This window comes from Choloepus didactylus, chromosome 7, assembly GCF_015220235.1.
Source record: "Choloepus didactylus isolate mChoDid1 chromosome 7, mChoDid1.pri, whole genome shotgun sequence".
Lineage (NCBI taxonomy): Eukaryota > Metazoa > Chordata > Mammalia > Pilosa > Megalonychidae > Choloepus > Choloepus didactylus.
The window spans coordinates 3,613,870-3,632,185 of NC_051313.1; the positions used below are offsets into that span (position 1 = coordinate 3,613,870).

Genomic DNA, 18,316 nt, shown 5'->3' on the forward strand with positions numbered 1-18,316 from the left:
ACTTCGGAATGTACACACAATTTTGTTCAAGTGCAGGTTCAGCAGCCCCACCCCAGGGGCTGAGGTCTGAGCAGGAACCCAGGAATCCACTTTAACAAACTCCTCGGGTGATTCTGAGCAGGAGGTCAGTGGGCAGCTGGTCCAGCCCGTCCACTCCTGGGGCCAAGGTGAAGGGACCAACACCTGGGCCCTCTTGTAACCCACTCTCGTGGAGCCCGACTGGGAAGTGCACCCTAAGGTAAGTCATCCTACCCTTCAGGATAAACCACGAGAACAGGGCAGCCTGCTACCTGCTCTCCAACCCCAGGTCCTGCAGGACCCCACTCACGGAGCCCCTACCTGCAGCTGATTTTCCAGATCGGCCGTCACGCCCTCACCGCTGTTTTCATCAACAATCACCACCATGTGCGTTAGTGAATTCACCTTCACCTGCTCAGACTCGAGGTCATTTTGCAAACTCTAGAGGAAAAAAATTAGATACACCATTACTTCTACTCTCCCACAGCTTCCTGTCCAGAATCCACCTGGTTGCCAACAGCATTAACAAGACTTAACGAGGCATGGTGCTCACATTTCTTGTCATTACCCTAAGTGCTCTACCAGTGGAAGCACCCCTTATCCATCTTTACATTTCATTATGGACCAGAGCAGTCTGAAAATGCAACACTATAGCAGATTGCAAATGGGATGTCACAACTTTTACCCCAAGTTCTGGCAAAAAAAAAAAAAAAAGTATCATAAAGGAGTCAAGTGTCTGCACAAGGATAGAGACCTGAAATTATGAAGTCAAGAGAGTGCAGAGTTTGGATATACAGAGTCAGAGACGATTCTAATTAGTGTGGGATGGTATAAAGTGAGAGAGGAGAGCCGATGATGGCCAAGAGCTATTCTGACTGTTGGGCAGGAAAGCAAGTGAGGAGCACAAACGCCTTCCATTCTCATCGCTTCTAAGGGAAGGGCAAGGTGAAGCCATTAGAAGTGTGTGTTTGGGTAATTTATTTAAAGACTATTGATCACATTGTCAAATACCTTTTTAATTGTGCCCCTAAACCTTTATTTATTGGTTATCTAGATGCTTCATTGATAATAAAATTCTTCAAACAATTTACAAAGAAGATATTTACTCCACGTTCCCTATCTTGAACATGAAAAAAGTGGTCTCCTACATTGGTGACCAAGTTAAACTGCCTGCCAAATTTTGGTTTGTCATCCAGTGCCTGACCCTCTCCTGGTTCAAAGAAGACGCACCCCCTGCCCCTGGAGGACTGGGTGCAGGGAACCCCAGCCTTGCCTCTCTGCTCAGCCCTGCTTTAACCACAGCACATGGCTCTGGGCCATGCGTGGGCCCAGAAACCAGGAATCTGATGACAGCTGTGTGCTTTCCTAAGAAAGCGGCATAAATCCACATCCATTTCCACCTGCCGGGCCATCCCAGGCTCAGAAAAGTCACACTTCAGGACACCCAGCTGTGGGGACACTGTGGGATGGTCCCACCCCTGCACCAGGAGGAGGCCGGCCAGTGGGCCCTGAGACACACAGTGCGGCTTTTCCAAACGGGATGCAGCATAAGAGAAATACTTGGCAGCTTTACTCTGTGTTCCTCCAGCAGCGTTTGCATGGAATTGGGGTCCTCATCCAGGGGCCGCGCCTCCACCTTCCGGATGCGCTCCTCGGTGCACGCCAGCCAGGCGGACAGCTGCTGCAGCTGCTGCTTCTGCAGCTCCGTGAGCACGTCGTGCAGCCTGCAAGGGGAGACACGGGGTCACTCCACCGGCTTCTGCCCCTGGCAAGGGAAACCCACATGCCGGACACCACCGGAGCACGGCAAGGGAACGCGCCTGGCCCTACCACTGAAAGGGGCACGTGGCCTTTAAATGTAGGGGCAGGGGAAACTTTTATTTTCCTCCTAAGTGGAGTCAATTCAATGCAGTCAAGGAATGCAAATAAACAGCACCCTCTGTTCCTATCAGGATCATTGTTTCTTGATCAGGAATTCCTGTTTATTAAATAGCTGGAAGCCGCACTGGAATGCAGTTTGCTCCTTTGTACAGGATACGTGAAATCATAAAACAGACCAGGGGAAAAGCTTGCTTCAAAAAATGTTGTAAAATGGGACTGGAGACCAATCCCACATAGTCCTGTTTTCTCTCTGACTATGGTGAGCCAGCTTTCATACTGCAAATAGAAAACTGTCTCCATGAAATGTCTTTCCCATTTTTGATAATTCTGCAATCCAACTTTTCCTTTTAGGTTTTGTTGGAACTTCAAAGAGGAATCAGACAAAATTCCAACAACATCCTCAAAAGAAAAGGGCGCAGGCGAGTGGTGATGGTCTGAGTTTCCACAGCCGGGCAGGCCATCCCAGGCACCTGCCCCGGGCCCCCACTCACCGGGCCTGGCGGTCCATGCTGTCCACACGCAGTGCTTCCCAGCGGGCATTCAGCAGGGCCATCTGCTCCTGAATCTCGAACTCCTCCTCCTCGGTCAGCGTCCCCTGCGTGATGAGCCGGTTCCCCACCTGCAGCACGCTGCCCACCCGGCTCTGGTGGGCCGTCAGCTCCATCATGAAATCCTAGAAGGCAGGGCCAGCGTGTTCATGAGCCACTCTCGGCCGAAAGCCACGATACACTGCCGAGGCCCAAATACCAACGCTGCCGGGAAAGGCAGCCTCGTAGAGTAAGAGGAAAGTAGACTCTGATCCAGTTTTTAGGCTCTGGAAATAGGAAATGAGCCCCCGGCATAAGTAAGAGGGGGGCAGGCCGAGGAGGGCAGGGCTGCACCTCACACCAGCGGCTGTCTCGAGCGAGATGCTGATTTCGCTACTGGCAGTGGTGAACACCGTATTAAGAATAAACATAACCCATACACCACAACACTCACCCAAGAACTGATGGATCATCACCATTTTCTATTATTTTCAAACCAAACAGCAAATAAAATCTGTCAACCACACCTACACAATAAACTGCTTAATCCCAAAGAGATTGCTATATAGTCAGATTCACTACATGGCAACAAAATACATCCTCAGAATAGCAGGGAACTTTCATTATATAAAATGGAACAGGAACATTGAGTACAACATTTGTTGAATCATAGTAAATAAGAAGAATCACTTCCTGGTTAAGAATCTTAACTCTGAGACTTGGTGTTCTGATCCGTCATTTTGTTTGTTTAGCTACAACACTACACTTCAGAACTGAGCACACTGTGCGTTGATTTTCATCAGCGGCTCTATAAAATATAAGGTAAGGATAAGATTAAAATCCTAGGTGTAATTCCGGTGCAGTCACTCACCCATGCCAACGTTATAACAAAGCTCTATTTCACCATCGGAAGACCTAAAACCCACCACGGCCTTTCCGTGGAGCACAATTTAGTAAATGACAGACATGGCGCCTCCGGCTGAGGACCGGCACCGTGGCGGACAGATCCTGCACAGACCCAGTTACCTCGTGGGTCGCGAACTGGTCTTTGACTTCTTCCACGTCATCAGAGATGTCGTCCTGCTCCTGGAAGGTGTCCTCAGCCGACAGCAGCCAGGTGAGCACCTCCTCCAGGGCAACCTGGTAGCCATCCAGGTCCACGTCCGCCCTGGCGGCGGCACTGGGCGTCTCTGCACGGGCGCTCCCCCGCTCCCCCTCGGGCGCGGAGCTCTGCAAAACCAAAGCCAAGGAAAGCCCATGGCCTTCGTGAAGACCGGAAGGGGTTCAACACACTCCATACAGAGGACCCCAGGCGGGCGCCAGTGTGGCTCAGGCACAACCCCAGGTCTCAGGGTCAGGCCGTGAGTGTCAGAAAGCCCTCATTACACACACCAAGGGGACATAAAGGGCCAAAGCTGCCGGTGCTCGTGGATTCTGTACTCAAGGAGAGTCCAGTATAGTTGGGGAGGGAGACAACCCCCATGAATCACCTCTGAACAAAAATAAAATGGCTGTTAGCAGCTTATAGACAAGTTATCAAGTCTCTGGTTCCAACCAAAGGGGCCACGTGAGTTCACCAGAGGCTGAAAGAGGAGAGCCTCAGGGAGGGGCTCAAACAGGCCGGTCCTTGCAGGATGGATGGACTCTTCAGAAGCAGAGACGGAAACGAGAACTGGACATGGACCCTAATTAAACCACAAGACAGATGGTGCCAAAGACAGAGGAAGGGAGAGAGGTAAGTCCTGGACCTGCTAAACCCTGGAGCCAGAAGAACCCTGGAGACCACTTGGTAGCAAACCCCAGGCCACAGAGGAGGACGTGGGAGAAGCAGGAAAGACACCAAGTGGCCGGAGGTCACCTGGGACCCGTGGACACAGGGAGGGGAAAGGCCTTCTTCAGGCCAAGTGTTCGGAGACTCTCAGCTGTGGGGCCCTCACAGAGACACGCGGGGATCACCTGCTGCCCACCCGACGCTCTGCGGGAAGACAGGGCAGGGGTGGGGCAGGCACGGGGTCCCTGAGCAGCGTGGGCGGCAGACCCCGTCAGAGAGGACGGCAAGGCTCGCCCGCACTCAGCTTCTTCAGGAACTTAACGCAACCCCCAAAGCGCCAAGGAAAGCGCCAAGAAGAGGAGAACGTTGGTTCACTGGCTCTCGACCACGCAGCCGGCGGTTCCCACAGTTCTTATCGTTCTACCCTGATTCCTAAGCAGAAGCGACTATTCTGTCTACACCTCGTGAAAGGCAAACGAAGTCTTCCTTTTTAAGAGAAAATGTCCTTAACTATAAGAGGTAAAATAGTCCATGGTTCTGGGATTCTAAGAAAAGAACCCGAGAGCCAATAAAGAAGTGATTCCAAAACCCAGAGACAAAGTGGAAAGCTACGGGAGCCACAGAGACGGGGCCTCACTGAGGTGGGCGATCGCTGCACCCCGGGGTCAGTGAGGGGTCAGGCCCCCCAGCATCGGGGGCTTTCGGAGACCCCAGCACCAGGCTCCAGCGCCCAACTTCTCAGCGTCTCTTCCCTGTCCAGGCCGTGCTATTTTGATAATGGAGAAAATAAAGGGATTAGTACCTACTGCACAAGGGAAACCTACAATAACAGATAAATTCTCTGAACCACAGGAAAAAAACAGATACTCTGTCAATTCAAGACCATTATGGTTTCCATTGAAATTAAATGACAGTTGTTTTAGAAAGGAGCTTGTTGAATGAGAATGAATGAAAATGCCAAAAAAATTGAGAGAAAAAACTTTAATAACAAGTGCTGCTGTTTATTGAGTGCTTATTAGTGTATCATTTTAGGCACTTTATATCCACATTTTATACACAGAACTGTGATTCAGAGACAAACCAACCCAAAGAGAGTGGTCATGGCACTGAAATTTAAGCCCCAAATCCCATGCTTCCTGCCTGTCTAAAATATTTCTTACAAAGCATTGCCACTCCCCTTGCAAAGCAGTGGGAATGATGTGGTCAAGCACTTTCTCACCCTTCACCAGCTACAGGCCCAGACCCACTGCCCACCAAGACCCTCCTGCCTCGCCCCTCGCCGCTGTAAGCTGGAGCCGGCGCCTATGGGCTCCATCTGCTGCATAGATACTCAGGAATTCTGTGAGCCTTAACTCTGGTCACTTGAATGTGGCCCTGGTGCGTGTGTTTAGACCAAGAAAATCAGCAAATATGAAAACTCAGGGCTTGGAGGTTTGGGGAGAGCTGGTACACCAGCACAGCACTGGCCCCATCCCACCAAGGAGAAGAGACAAAAGTTCAAGTTGCCACCGGAAGGAAGTCTAGGAAACCAACTCACACCTGCCCTTAAAGGAAAAACTCACAAGAAGCCAATTGCAGATCACTCCTTCTAAAGGAAAGGGACAAAGAAGATCAGAAGATTGCCATTTGAAAGGGCTTGTCAGACGTAATCAGAAGAATCATTTTTAATGGCAACAAAGGAAGTGAGGGAGGAAGTGGGGGAGAGAGAGATGGGGGGGTGGGGTGGGGACTAGTACTTAGAAATAAATTGGGCTGAAATGAGAAAGCCTGTCTCTTCAGCACACACCGACAGTGATAAAGGGGGATCGAATCAGAATGACAGAAAAATGCATGTTCTTAAGCACGTCAAGGCACAGCGAGATCAACAGGCCAGACCCAACGCCAGCCTTGTTATGTGAAATACTCTATCTTCCTTCTTCATTGAGTCAGCTGAGTTCTGGTTTTCTAATACTCCATGTGAAGGCATGCTAACCGAGAAACCCAACCACGCCTAACACCGGCTGAGAAACCAAGATGTTCTCATTCACACTAAAACACTCTGAAAGGGCTTTTATCTTGCTAGTCACTAGTACCCGCGAGGAAACAAAGTTGATGAATCGCACATTTTAATTAAGAATCCACAAAACTGACCTGTATGCTAATTTCTGCCTCACACTCTTTCTTGTATTTCCGTGGAAGGGTCTCCACTTCCCGAATGTCATCCATGGTGATTTGCTGAGGTAGCACCTCAAACAAAGACGTTAAATACATAATTATGGACTTCTTGTCAGGGAGCTGGACGGCAACATCTAAAAGTGGAACAAAGTAAGAACCCGCCGAAGTTAGATGCCCAAAATATGTGAACTGCTCAATATCACATGCAAAACAACTCAGTAGCCAGAAACAATACCCAATAAAAAATTCTGATAATCTCATAACTCAGTAAATTGTCATTTCAAATGATAATATATGAGACAAAGAGGATTATTTAGCTTTGTTCCATATCCCATTTCTTAAAAATCTTCCCTAAAAGCATCTACGAAATGCTCAAAGGTAAGGTACCTTTGTTACCATGTCAGATGATGACACAGACTTTATTAATAACTGTGAAATTGAGTCTAGAACTCTACCCTGCAACACTGGAAACTAAAGTTGTTGCATCATATGGAAGACATTCTCACACAAACACATTTTAATGAATTAAACCGAATATTGAATTATCTAACAATTGTATTTTATAAAGCTTTAATACAGATTAGCTATTCTCCAATAATATAATTAAATTTCTCCGTGAGGGACCCTTTAGATTGCTAAGTAAAAAAGTTCTAATTATGTGTTTACAAATATAGCTTCCAGTTATTCTTCAAAAGGGAAAATTCTCCTCATTTATCCTAATTCATGCTAAAAAGGAAGACAAAATGCTGCTTTTAAAGTGTTCAAAATCCAAAAGCAAAATCAAGGTGGAAATTAAATATTGAACAATACCTTCAGGATCTAACAGCTTTTCGATGCCCAGATAATGCTGAGCCTTGCCGAAGGCGTGCTCCAGTCTCTCCGCCGGGGACATGCTGACGACACTCTCCCAGCTGAAGAGATCGGGTCTGAAATTGCCAAGCAAAGAAAAAGCCATAAAGATGAACAATGCGGAGACAGGACAGGCACCGCTAATGTCTAATGCATTTCAGTATTTAGACCGTCTTATTTGCAACTTAATAAGAGTTTGTCTTTTAATTTGTAGCTCAAAGGCTTGTCTGATAAATAATATTTGAAAGCAATTTATAAATAGGAAAACAACAGGTGCCATATTCTAAGGTTCTTGGATTGATTAAACATGCATGTTAAAGTTTCTAGGGTAACCACTGAAAGATTAAAATGGCATATAATGTTTCCCCAAAGGTAAAAGACAAAGAAAGGCAGGGGAGGGAGGGGAGTCTATCAATGCAAAAGAAAATCAAGAAAGGAAAAACAAAACATAAAAAAGTAAAAGAAATGACAAGCAAGAATAAGATTTTGAAAATGAACCTAAATATAGCAGTTAACACAATCAAAGGTGATGGACTAAACCCACCAATTAGAAGTCCAAGAGGAGCAGAGGGGAGAAATCAGCTCTCATCTACTCACTGGAGACTCCTTAAAAAAGGCCCTGGGAGGCCTTCTCTCTCATTCACCGCCCCCCTCCCCTCCCCCCATATCATTATTGTCTATCATTGCCTTCCTATCTGGAATTTCTTTTAATCCCACAAACTGGACATTATTGTTGTTTTGATTTACCCAATTGGTCGTTTCTTTGAACACTATCCGTTCTTGCATCTTAGACTTACAGACCTTCTGGACTTGCCCCACCACCACCCCCAGCTCCATCCCAGCTCCTTCTGTGATTGCATCTCCTAAGACAAACACACCCCCATCACCTGTCACCTGCTGACATCTCTTCCCCTCTTGCCTGATGCACTTTTCTTGGAGTAGTTTCCATTTATAGACATTCTAAAACTTACTTGTTTATTTTATCATTGTCTGTCTCTACTGGCATGTGAGCTCCACATGACAGGAGATGTCTGCTTTGTTCTCTGCTGTGCAGGCTGAGAAGGCACTCAACTAATATTTGCTAAATCAATTCATTAACAGATGGAAAAAGTATTGGCTAAAATTCAATAGTTTCCTCATAAAATCTCTTAACTAGGATCAGAGGGGAGATTAAACTCATAAAAGAGAGGGGGTGGGGGACTTTCTTTAATCTGACAAAAAGCATACTGAAAAAGCTATAGCAAAAATCATACTAGGGTAAAACATTAAAAGCACCCCCTTATCAAGAACAAAACGTTTTGTTTGTGCATCGCCACTTTAAACCAACACTGTGCTGAAGGACTGGCACAATGAGGAACAAAAAATAAAAATGAAAGGAAAGGAAAAACACAACAGCAACAACAAAATAAAATCTTAACAATTCATGGACATTCTACCCAAAAAAACTGACGGAAAGTTTTGGTAATGGATGGTGGCGATGGAGCTCAGCACTGTGACTGTGGTGAACGTCCCAAAGTTTATACTTGGAAGTGGTTAAACTGGGAAATTTGAAGCTGTTGTATACATGTTGCCACAGTAAGAATTTTTTTTTAAATCACAGAACTGTACAACACAAAAAGTGAACTCTACTATGGACCACAGTTAATAATTTAATTATAATAATATTGTTTCATCAATTGTAACAAAGCCACCGCACTAATGCAAAGTGTTAACACAGACAACTGTGTGTGGGTGGGGTATAGGGGAACTCTGTACTTTCTGCACGATTTTTCTATAAACTTACAACTGCTCTAATAAACAAATTCCTGAAACTATAGGCAAATTTACTAAAATATGTAAGAATTTAACAGGTCTCCAGATTTAAGATGTTTAAGATATAGAAAAGTCCGTGGATTTTTATGTATCGGCAAGAACCTACAGCAGTGAACCTTGAGATAATGAATCATTTACAGTGGCAATAAAACATATAGAAAATTTTTCCTTCCACATTTGAATCTTTAATCCATCCGTAATTTATTCTGGGGTGTGGTGTCAGGTGTGAGGGAAGGACCTCACTTGCTAATTTACATATCAGTGACCAGATGTCTCAGAATTGTCTACTCCTAATCTTAATTTAATTTGGTTATCTATTGGATTTCCCTGTATGACACATCTATTTCTGAGCTCTTTATTCAATTAAGTTAAACTATATAAAATTGTCATTTTTTTGTGGGTCAAAAACAGTCACGTATTGGCAATTTCATGTGGTTCAACCTATTATTACATTGGTGCATTTATTTATAGCACTACATACATTTCACATGTTACTATAGCTTCCTCGTTGGTCTGACTTCTGTTTGGCAGCCCCTCGGCCTGGTGCTTTTCCTTCGGGGTGTCCTGGCTGTTTATTACTGATCTTTCATCTTATATACAATTATATAATTTGTTTACAAGTTTTATGAAAAACTGGCTATTTTTAATTGGAATGGCATTGAACTTATACTCTTTTACTCTTCGGTATGAGAATGAATGCTGACCCAACCCTTTGTAAGTATCACCGGCTAATGCTGAATGCGTGGGGTCCAGCTGTGTGCGTGACAGGACAGTGGGGGGAGACAGGGGCACTGCCCTTGGCGTTTCTGTCCTACGGGGCAAAGACCCAATGGGTAGCGTGCCTCTGAATTCCTCTCCTTAGCCTTTTTGGGAGACATGGGTGGGGGGGTGCTGGGGAAGAGGCTTAAAGGAGGAGCCGTGGGGTTAGCCGGGGTGAGGGAGCCCAGGGAGCCAGACCACGGCCCCCCCAGCAGACCCGGCCGCTCACCTGTGCCGGTGGAGCAGGGCGTTGAAGGCCAAGCCGTCCGCCCAGCTGGTGGTGAAGTTGAGCACGTTGACCTGGCCGTAGGGCCGCGTGGCCTGGCGCACCCAGCTCAGCAGGATCTTCTCGCTGTTAGTCTGCTGCAGGTCGGACATGACGTCCTTCATGACGTCCTTGACCTGTGGGGGAGGAAACACGTCCACCTAGTAACCTCCTAAAAGTACCTGACTCGCGTCCTTGAGTAAAGAAAACTGCATTAGTGAACCGTTACGCGTCAGGGAACCCACATTCCTTTCACTCCTTTTACAATCCTCCTTTAAAATCTGGAAAGATAAGTAAATTTTTAACAGTGATTTCTATGTGTACTAGGATTTAGAAGTGATTTTTACCCCACTTTCATAAATAATACTGTATTTTCTATATTTCAAATAATACTGCATTACATTTGATTGCAATGTAATGAGTACACAAAAAAGTAATATTTTAATGCCATATATTTACAAAGATCTTTTCACAGGAAGAGAATCCAATTTTTATTTTCTGCAAAAATGAGGACAGAAGGAAAGAAGGACATCAAAATCAAAGAATAAAGTACCTTTCTTGGTGGCAATAACAGCTTAAATCTAGAACTAACACATTTTTTATTACATTTCAAAAGCAGTAAGTATGTTTTGGGGAAGTGCTCAAAGAATGATGGAGACATATCAGAGGGACACAGGGGCCAGCGCAAGGGGCTCCCACTGGCCAAATCTGGGGCAATTTGGACATCAAAATAAATAATCTTAGTAAAAGATTAAAACCTACAGAATAAGTAAAAATCCACAAGTCTACACTGACATACACACAAATGAATGAATGGGTGGGTGGGTAAGATACACAGATAAACGAGAGACCAGGGAAAGCTCTTCCTTAAGTGTAGAAAGCCGAAGTAGAGGGAATGATGAAATAGAAAATCACTATTGAAAGGCAAATTAGAAAATCACTATTTGCCAACCATCAAAATAATAACCAATCAAGGTCAGAATTGTCTATGGATGCTAAAACTAAGAGATGAAAGTTTGAAAAAGACTCAGATATTTACACTATCTCAAAGTATCTCCCCCCAAGAGATTTTAGTAGCAAAGGGTAGTGGCTTTGGGGTGGCGACCCTGGCAGACACCGCCTTGAGCCAAAGGTCACATCTCTCGCCACCGACTCGGCTGAGGGACGGGCTGAGCCCCCCGCTCCACGGCCAGGGAAGGACCCGGCCTCGCTTCGGGGGCAGCTCCACCAAGGTGAATGCCCCGAGTCTAGTCAGGGCAGACGGCAGCCAGACCCACTAAGGGATAGTCCACCCAGTCCACAGCCAGCGCTCTCCAGCAGCATCCGTATCACGACACGCAGAGAGAGGCTCAGACTGTTCCAGAATAAAGAACACTGAAGAGGCACAACAAACAAACACAAGGCAGGGTCTTGGGCTCTGTTTTGCTGTAAAGGATACTTATTGGGGCAACTGACAAAATCTCAGCAAGATCTGTAGATTATACAATTGTATTGTTTCCCGCTATTTTCCTGATTTTGATAATTATATGCAGTTACTATATAATACAATGCTAACCATTTTAGATAATAGTTAATATTAGCATTATATAAGACTACTCTTACTATTAATATTAAAATATTAACATATTTTAGATAATAATATTAGCATTATATAAGACTATTACATATTAACAAATATATTATTTGTTCTACATTATGTTATTATTATTATATTGTGGCTATATTAAGATAATTCCTTCTTTTTTAGGAGAATTCCTCACTTCTAGAAAATACACAGTAAGGTATGTAAATGAAGCAAGAAAGAGAGAAAAAGAATGCAGTAAAAGAGAAAACTGTTAACATTTGGGGAATCTGAGTGGAGGGAACCTGGGAATTCTTTGAACTATTCTTGCAACTTTTCTACAAGTCTGAAATCATGTCAATCTCTTTTAATTTAATATAAGAAATAGATGCCTTTTTTCCTATGCCAGGAAAATAGCACAACTTGTCAGACATTTCTATAGCAATGATAAATTTTCAATTTTTATTAAAAAGTGATTAAAACTTTCCCCACCTGCCAGTGCAAAATGATGCTCCACAGTAATCCCAGTGTCAGTTTGTGATTTCCATCTACAATATCAGTGCCTCCGATATTCACTAAATCCACCTGTTAATGTGAAAAAGGAGCTTCTAAGACAATTTTTCCACAGAAGCTCAGGTTTTCATTTTGGCACGTTTGGCTGACAATATAAGTGAATTAGAAGATAAATTTCATTTTCGAGAACTAGGAAAAGCTAAATCTCAAAAACATATTGTTTATATAATAGATTGATAAAGAAATAATAAAAAGCACGTTTATTCTTTCACTGAAAGAAAACGTTCAGTACTTCCTGTAGGAAAAGTGCTTCCAAAAATCAGCTGATGCCAGTGCACAGCCTGCGTGGACAGCTTCCCAAAGAATAACACCAGTGGTCCCCAAACCCCAACACTCACACCCCAAACTTACATTGTTCTGGTGTAAGACCTGCAGCACGTGGTTGACATTATTTAAAGCGTGGACTCTCGTGGAACCACGCTCCTTTGGCTGGAAAAGCAAGCACAAAACAAGCGAGGCAGATTTTCGCTTCCCCCGCCTGATCGGCACTGGGTTGTGACGTACCGTAACGGCTCGGCACGCACGGCTGCTCGGAGGACAGTGTCCACAGTGTGCGAGTCCCCACCAGCACCACCTGCTCATTGTGGTTCCCTGATTTCCCACACATGGAATCTCCCAGGGAGCTTCAGAAGGTACAGACACCCACGTCCCACCCGAGCCCCAGAGAAGGGAACCTGATGGGCCTGGGGTGTGCTGGGCTTTGGGGGTTTTCAGAGATCTCCCTGGTGACTCCAGTGTGCAGACAATTTGGGGGTCCATGCTGCAGGAGCAAAGCTCCACGCGCCTCAGTTGGCCCGGACACAGGGAGGTGCAGCCGTCCTGCACGGGCGTGGGCAGGGCAGGGTCCCCAGGGGCTGGGCAGGCAAGGCAGGGATTGCCACCCGGGAAAGGGAATCTGCCCCGGGAGGGAGCAGCCTTCCCAGCAGGTGCCCACCCATCACCTGGAAGGCAGAAGGAGGCGTGAACACACACGCTGTGGCAAGGCAGGAACTGATCTCAGGAGTGCCTCTCTGCCTTCTAAATGCATTTCCCCTGGTGTTGATGTGTGCACCCATAAAATGCTCTCTCTGCGTTAGCACAGGCATTTATTTCTGGGTGAGCACAGGGGACCTTACACATAACACAGAATAAAACCTGAATAAAAATAAATGCCAGCATTTTAAACAATGATTTTTCAATATTTGTAAAAGAACATCTCAATGTGTCTGTGTGCATACTCTACTGGGAATGCCTGTTTTACTCATCCATTTGTCTGTGTGATCTTCAATGTGGGCTGCCTTGGAGCAATAAATATTTAAGGAAATTTCATCTTTGATAAAAAAATAGGGCCCTGAAGAAAGCACAAATGTTGCTCCATCAAAGAATTAACTTTTTTAAAAAGTTCTATTATGGATCAACTTGTGTTCCCCCAAAAGACACATCCCCATGGGAGTGAACTTGACTTGTAAACAATCTCTGAGGATGTCATTAGTTAAACGAGGCCCAGGTGCAGGGGGGCCTGACCCAGTGGGGACTGGGGCCTTGTAAGAAGAGGAGATTTGGGCACAGAGGGAGAGAGGGAGACATGGAGACGGCCGTGGGGCGGACACAGAGCTGGGTTTGACACGGCCTGGGGACCCCGCCAAGAGCCAGGGGAGAGGCCTGGAGGGCTTCTCCCTTGGAAAGGGGGCACAACCCTGTCGAAACCCCAGTTTTTGGCCTCGGCCTCTGGACGGGTGAGACGACACATTCCGGTGGTTTCCAGTCTCCTGCGTTGGAGACTTTGCTAGGGCAGCCCCAGCCAACTGGGAGAAGTAGCCCTGGGTTGCGGGACACTGTTATCGAGTTCTGACTTGGCGGGCCTGGGCCAGGGGAACTGATCAGCCCCTAGGAAAGGTAGTGGGGCACGGGTGGTTGCGCCCTCCACGGCCCCCCGGGCCTGAGAAAGTGGAGCCGAATGCAGGCCCCATTTCCTCACCCCAAAGTAAAAACCATTGGGGAGGGCTTGCCGGAGAAAACCGCCCCCTTTACCTTGCCCACCCACTCCCCGTTACCGGAGCAACTCCCGCCCCCTTTTCAATCAACCTCCGCGCCCTCTCAGAACCAATCCAAGCCTTTAACCCCTACAGCTACCCCGCCCTCTAAACGGCCCAATATAAGCTTGTACTCTCCCCTAATAAACTCTCTTGGTTTTCATCATCCTAAAAGAAACGTGTCCCGCCTGTTCCTTTTTCGCCGCCCTCCATACTTGCACGCCTCCCGCCGGGGACCTGGCCAAGTCCCCCGCCTCGCCCTCGCCTCCGGGAAAGAGCCCCCGCCGCCGGTACCCTCGGAGCAATCCTGGGAGCCTAGGATTTAGCAACCGGCCGCCACCCTCCCCCAGACGAATCAACTGCGACCGCACCGGGTCTTCTGTGCCCTGAGGAGAGCCCACCCCAGCCCTCAGGACGCCCCCTTACCAGCGAGGATCCCGTGAGGCCCTCCAGGAGATCCAGCAGCTTCCTGCCGTCCTGGAGGTCTGTGAACAGGTCGCTGATGGGAGGTTTCCCACTCTGGGGAAAAAGCAAGATATGAGTGACTTCAGCAGCAGAAATCCCAAGTGTAACTGGCAGATAAATGGGTCATTTTATTTATTTCCTATTAAAGCATTCTGGATGATCAGCAGCTCTTTAAGCCCTCCTAGGTCAGAAAGAGCAAGCACAAATCCAGAGAAGATGGGGAGCCAGGACACACTTTTTAAGCTGAACAGTATGGTTTGCATTTTTTCCTAGAAAAAGAGCAGGGTCCTGAGAGACGCTGCAGAGCTGGGTGCGCCCTCAGAGTCCGCGAGCAGGCAGCCCCAGACGCCAAGGCCAGGAGGGCACAATTCTCAGTCATTGCCCTGTCCCCACACACTGACAATGTCCCTGTCATCTCCACAACAGGATGGGTCATTTTCCTCGAGTTTGGCTCCCAGGGGCAGCATCTACGGGGTCTGGCCATTAATTTCTTAACAACGGGAATCTTTGGGCTCTGGGATCCCAAGGCCAGGATTGTGACTAGCAAGGCTGACAGAGCCCTGACGTCTCGTCCTGACTTACCAACAGCTCAGCCCCATGGATGCACACCCCCGACGTCAGGGCAGCTCCATCTCGACAGCTGGGCGGCTGCCTGCTCGGAGCGACAGTCAGCATGAAACGGACTTCCCAAGGGACATCAGGATGCCCGGGATTTTGTTTTTACTTTTATTTTATTGTCGTCACATACATACATAACATAAAATGTGGCATCTTAGCCACTTTTACATGAACAGTTCAGTGGTATTGATTACATTCCCAATATCACACCATCAACCACCATCCATTTCCAAAACTTTTTCATCCCACAAACAGAAACTGCACCCATTAAGCAAGACCTCCCCTTCCCTCCTCCCCACAGCCCTCGGAAACCACGAATCTACATTCTGATTCCATGAATTTGTCTATTCTAGATATTTCATGTAAGGGAATTATACAATAGTTGTCCTTTTGTGTCACTCAGCATCGTACTTTCAAGGCTCATCCCTGTTGCTTCACGGATCAGAATTCACTCTTTTCTATAGCTGAAGAATGCTGCGCTGCGTGGCTGGACCACATTTAGTGACCAGCAGCTTTTCTTCAGAGAAGGTGTCATCCTGTTGGTGCCTTAACCTGGACATTTTCATGGCCCTAGAACTGCATGTCTGTGAACTAATAAAACCCCATTGTTAAAGACAGCCCATTTCTGGCATATTGCCTTCTGGGTGCTTTAGCAAACCGAAACAGCAAGGGAACTTGACCTCTCTGTGTCTATTTGTTCATCTGTTAAGAACGAGATGGCAGCTGTTCACTAGGTGGTGGATGTTGTCACTCATATCACAAACACCTCTTTAAATGTTCTCCTGCCATAGAAGAGCCACAAAGTGTCGGCAGCGTCTGGGAGGACTGATAAAGCAAAGATGCCACGGGGGCACTCAGCAGTTTCAATTCACAGAGCGTCTTGAATGCCTGGCTTCCCCACATGAGGACAGAGAGGGCTGTGTCCCCTTCAAAGCCAGCCAGCAACACAGAGCAGCCTTGTGCCCCACGTCAGTCACGGAGGACGAGAGGCCAGTGGGCACTCAATTCGTGGCTCCCCCATCGGCTGCCCCTTGCCCGGGCAGGACCTGGCGGAGGTGGCCTCCCTCACTCTGAGCAGGCCGCACTTTCCCTGCCAGCCAGTTCATCCACGTGTCCCCTGAACGACAAGCCCGAGGAAGGCTCCCGGGGACGTCCTCATAAACACAGAGCTGACAGCCACACGGCCGCTGCCAGAAGTCAGCCCTCACACCTGGGGAACCACTGCTCCTAATTCCTTTAAAAGACAAACAGTTACAACAACAGCTCACTTTCTTCATGTCCCAATTTCTGGTTAATTATGACAACTATCAGACAGAAATCCGCTTTGCCCACCAGTAGTGCCATTATGGGGTGCACGTCCAGCAAACCCACTGAGAAGGGGCTGACGAGGGCAGCCCCCGCCTGGAGCCTCCGCACCAGAAAAGCAAACAAAGCAAACGGAGAATAAATCCAAAACCAGGCTCGGAACCACAGAGCACACCCCCACGGTCAGCAGCCACATGGACAGGGCCTAAAATCCCGCAGAGTCTGACAATACGCCCAGAAGATCCCTCAGATGGACGGCAGGGGCCAGCCCACGCCAAGGGTGCAAGAAGGCCCCAGGGCGCGGGGGACGGGCTCTGTGCCCTCCAGCCGGGCTCAGCAAAGGCCTCCCATGGCACCAGAGTGGGAAGGGTCAGCTGTGCCGGCAGAGGTCTCCGTGGCAGCTGCTCCACACGGCCCTTGAGGCGTGAAAGAGGCTGGAGATGGCGTTACCCGAGCAAGAGCGGCTGTGTTCCAATAAAACTTTATCTGTGGACACTCAAAGTTGAATTTCACCTCATTTTCACGTATCACAAAATAGGATTCTTCCTTTAATTTTGTTTCAATCATCTAAAAATACAAAAACCCTTCTCAGCTTGCGAGCTGTACAAAACCTGGCAGAGGAACCGTGCAACGTCCAAGACTTGCTGTCAGCAAGCACTCAGCCAGCGGTGAGGTGACCCCGGAGATTCAGAGACACGGGTGTATTGGTTAGATGTGTTATCTATTTCTTCATTTAGCATTCGCGGTAGACACTGCGTCACCCCCGTTTTACAGGAGGGGAAACTGAGGCACGGGGAACTTGACCAGTGAAGATGCAGAACCAGGACGTGGTTCCATGAAGCGGGCTCAGAATCGACGTGCCCAGCGCCGGCACCACCACCCCGGGGCTCTGGGGGCCTGACTGAGGCGCGTCATGGGAGCTATCTACCCCGGGGTGGAGGGTGAGGACTGCCCTCGCAGGGCCCCAGGGTGGATTCTGCTCCCCACAGACTCCCAGTGAGGCTCTCCCTTCGGTGCACACAGCTTGTCAGTGGCCTGTGGCTGTCACATCCCAGGCACAGAACTCCGGGCCGCCCCGGGAGCCGGCACACAAATGGCAGTCATCTTCTCATAAAAATAAAGACCTGCTCATCTGACATGTCATCTCTCCTTTAGAGTTTTAAATGTTTGTTGAGACGTCTCTGATGGAGAGAATAGGGTTCAATAATTCGATGTGGTACAAACATTGGGTAAACGTCCCATTTGGGCTGGCTCAGCAGAAATGCCAGGTTCTGGCTGCCCTTCCCATTCACAAGAGAGGGCAGCCTTAGTTCTCCTAAAAGCACAAAGTGGAACGAGAAGCAGATGAGCCTTGGGTGGCAGCGAACCTTAAAGAACAAGGCAACATGACAGCGTGTGACCACACACCATCCCCGCTCTCCACCTCTCCCCACTGTGCCTGTCCACATGCCCTAACACCACGTCCAGCTAGCCCCAAGGCTGCAGAGCACAGAAGCAAACAGCTGGTCTGCACGGGGTGCACCCGGGGTCCACAGGAGAACTGGGGGAGCAGACGCCCGCACCAATGGCATGGCCACATGGAGCAGGCCCAAGGGCACAGCCGAGGAGAAGGCCCCAAGGCCCAGGGCGAGTCAGCCTGGCCCAGCCAGGGGGGCTGCAGGAAACAGGCCCAAGGCTGCAGGGATGTCATGGTTTTCAAAAGAAGCCAGAATCTGAATTGCTATGTGTAATCTCCCAATATGAATA

At 47.8% G+C, this 18,316-nt stretch overlaps 1 protein-coding gene across 11 annotated transcripts in view; it reads right to left on the reverse strand.

Annotated features, from left to right (window-relative positions):
• Positions 1-18,316, reverse strand: part of UTRN (utrophin) — a 473,101-nt gene that overhangs the window by 353,605 nt on the left and 101,180 nt on the right. For all 11 annotated transcript variants that reach the window (XM_037844841.1, XM_037844842.1, XM_037844838.1 and 8 more), the window contains 10 exons: positions 14,609-14,701; positions 12,522-12,599; positions 12,090-12,182; positions 10,001-10,173; positions 7,162-7,277; positions 6,328-6,485; positions 3,453-3,656; positions 2,391-2,572; positions 1,592-1,742; positions 340-459 (listed from right to left, as the gene is read on the reverse strand). In XM_037844841.1, coding sequence (XP_037700769.1) covers positions 340-459; positions 1,592-1,742; positions 2,391-2,572; positions 3,453-3,656; positions 6,328-6,485; positions 7,162-7,277; positions 10,001-10,173; positions 12,090-12,182; positions 12,522-12,599; positions 14,609-14,701 — 1,368 coding nt within the window. The remainder of the gene's footprint in view (positions 1-339; positions 460-1,591; positions 1,743-2,390; positions 2,573-3,452; positions 3,657-6,327; positions 6,486-7,161; positions 7,278-10,000; positions 10,174-12,089; positions 12,183-12,521; positions 12,600-14,608; positions 14,702-18,316) is intronic.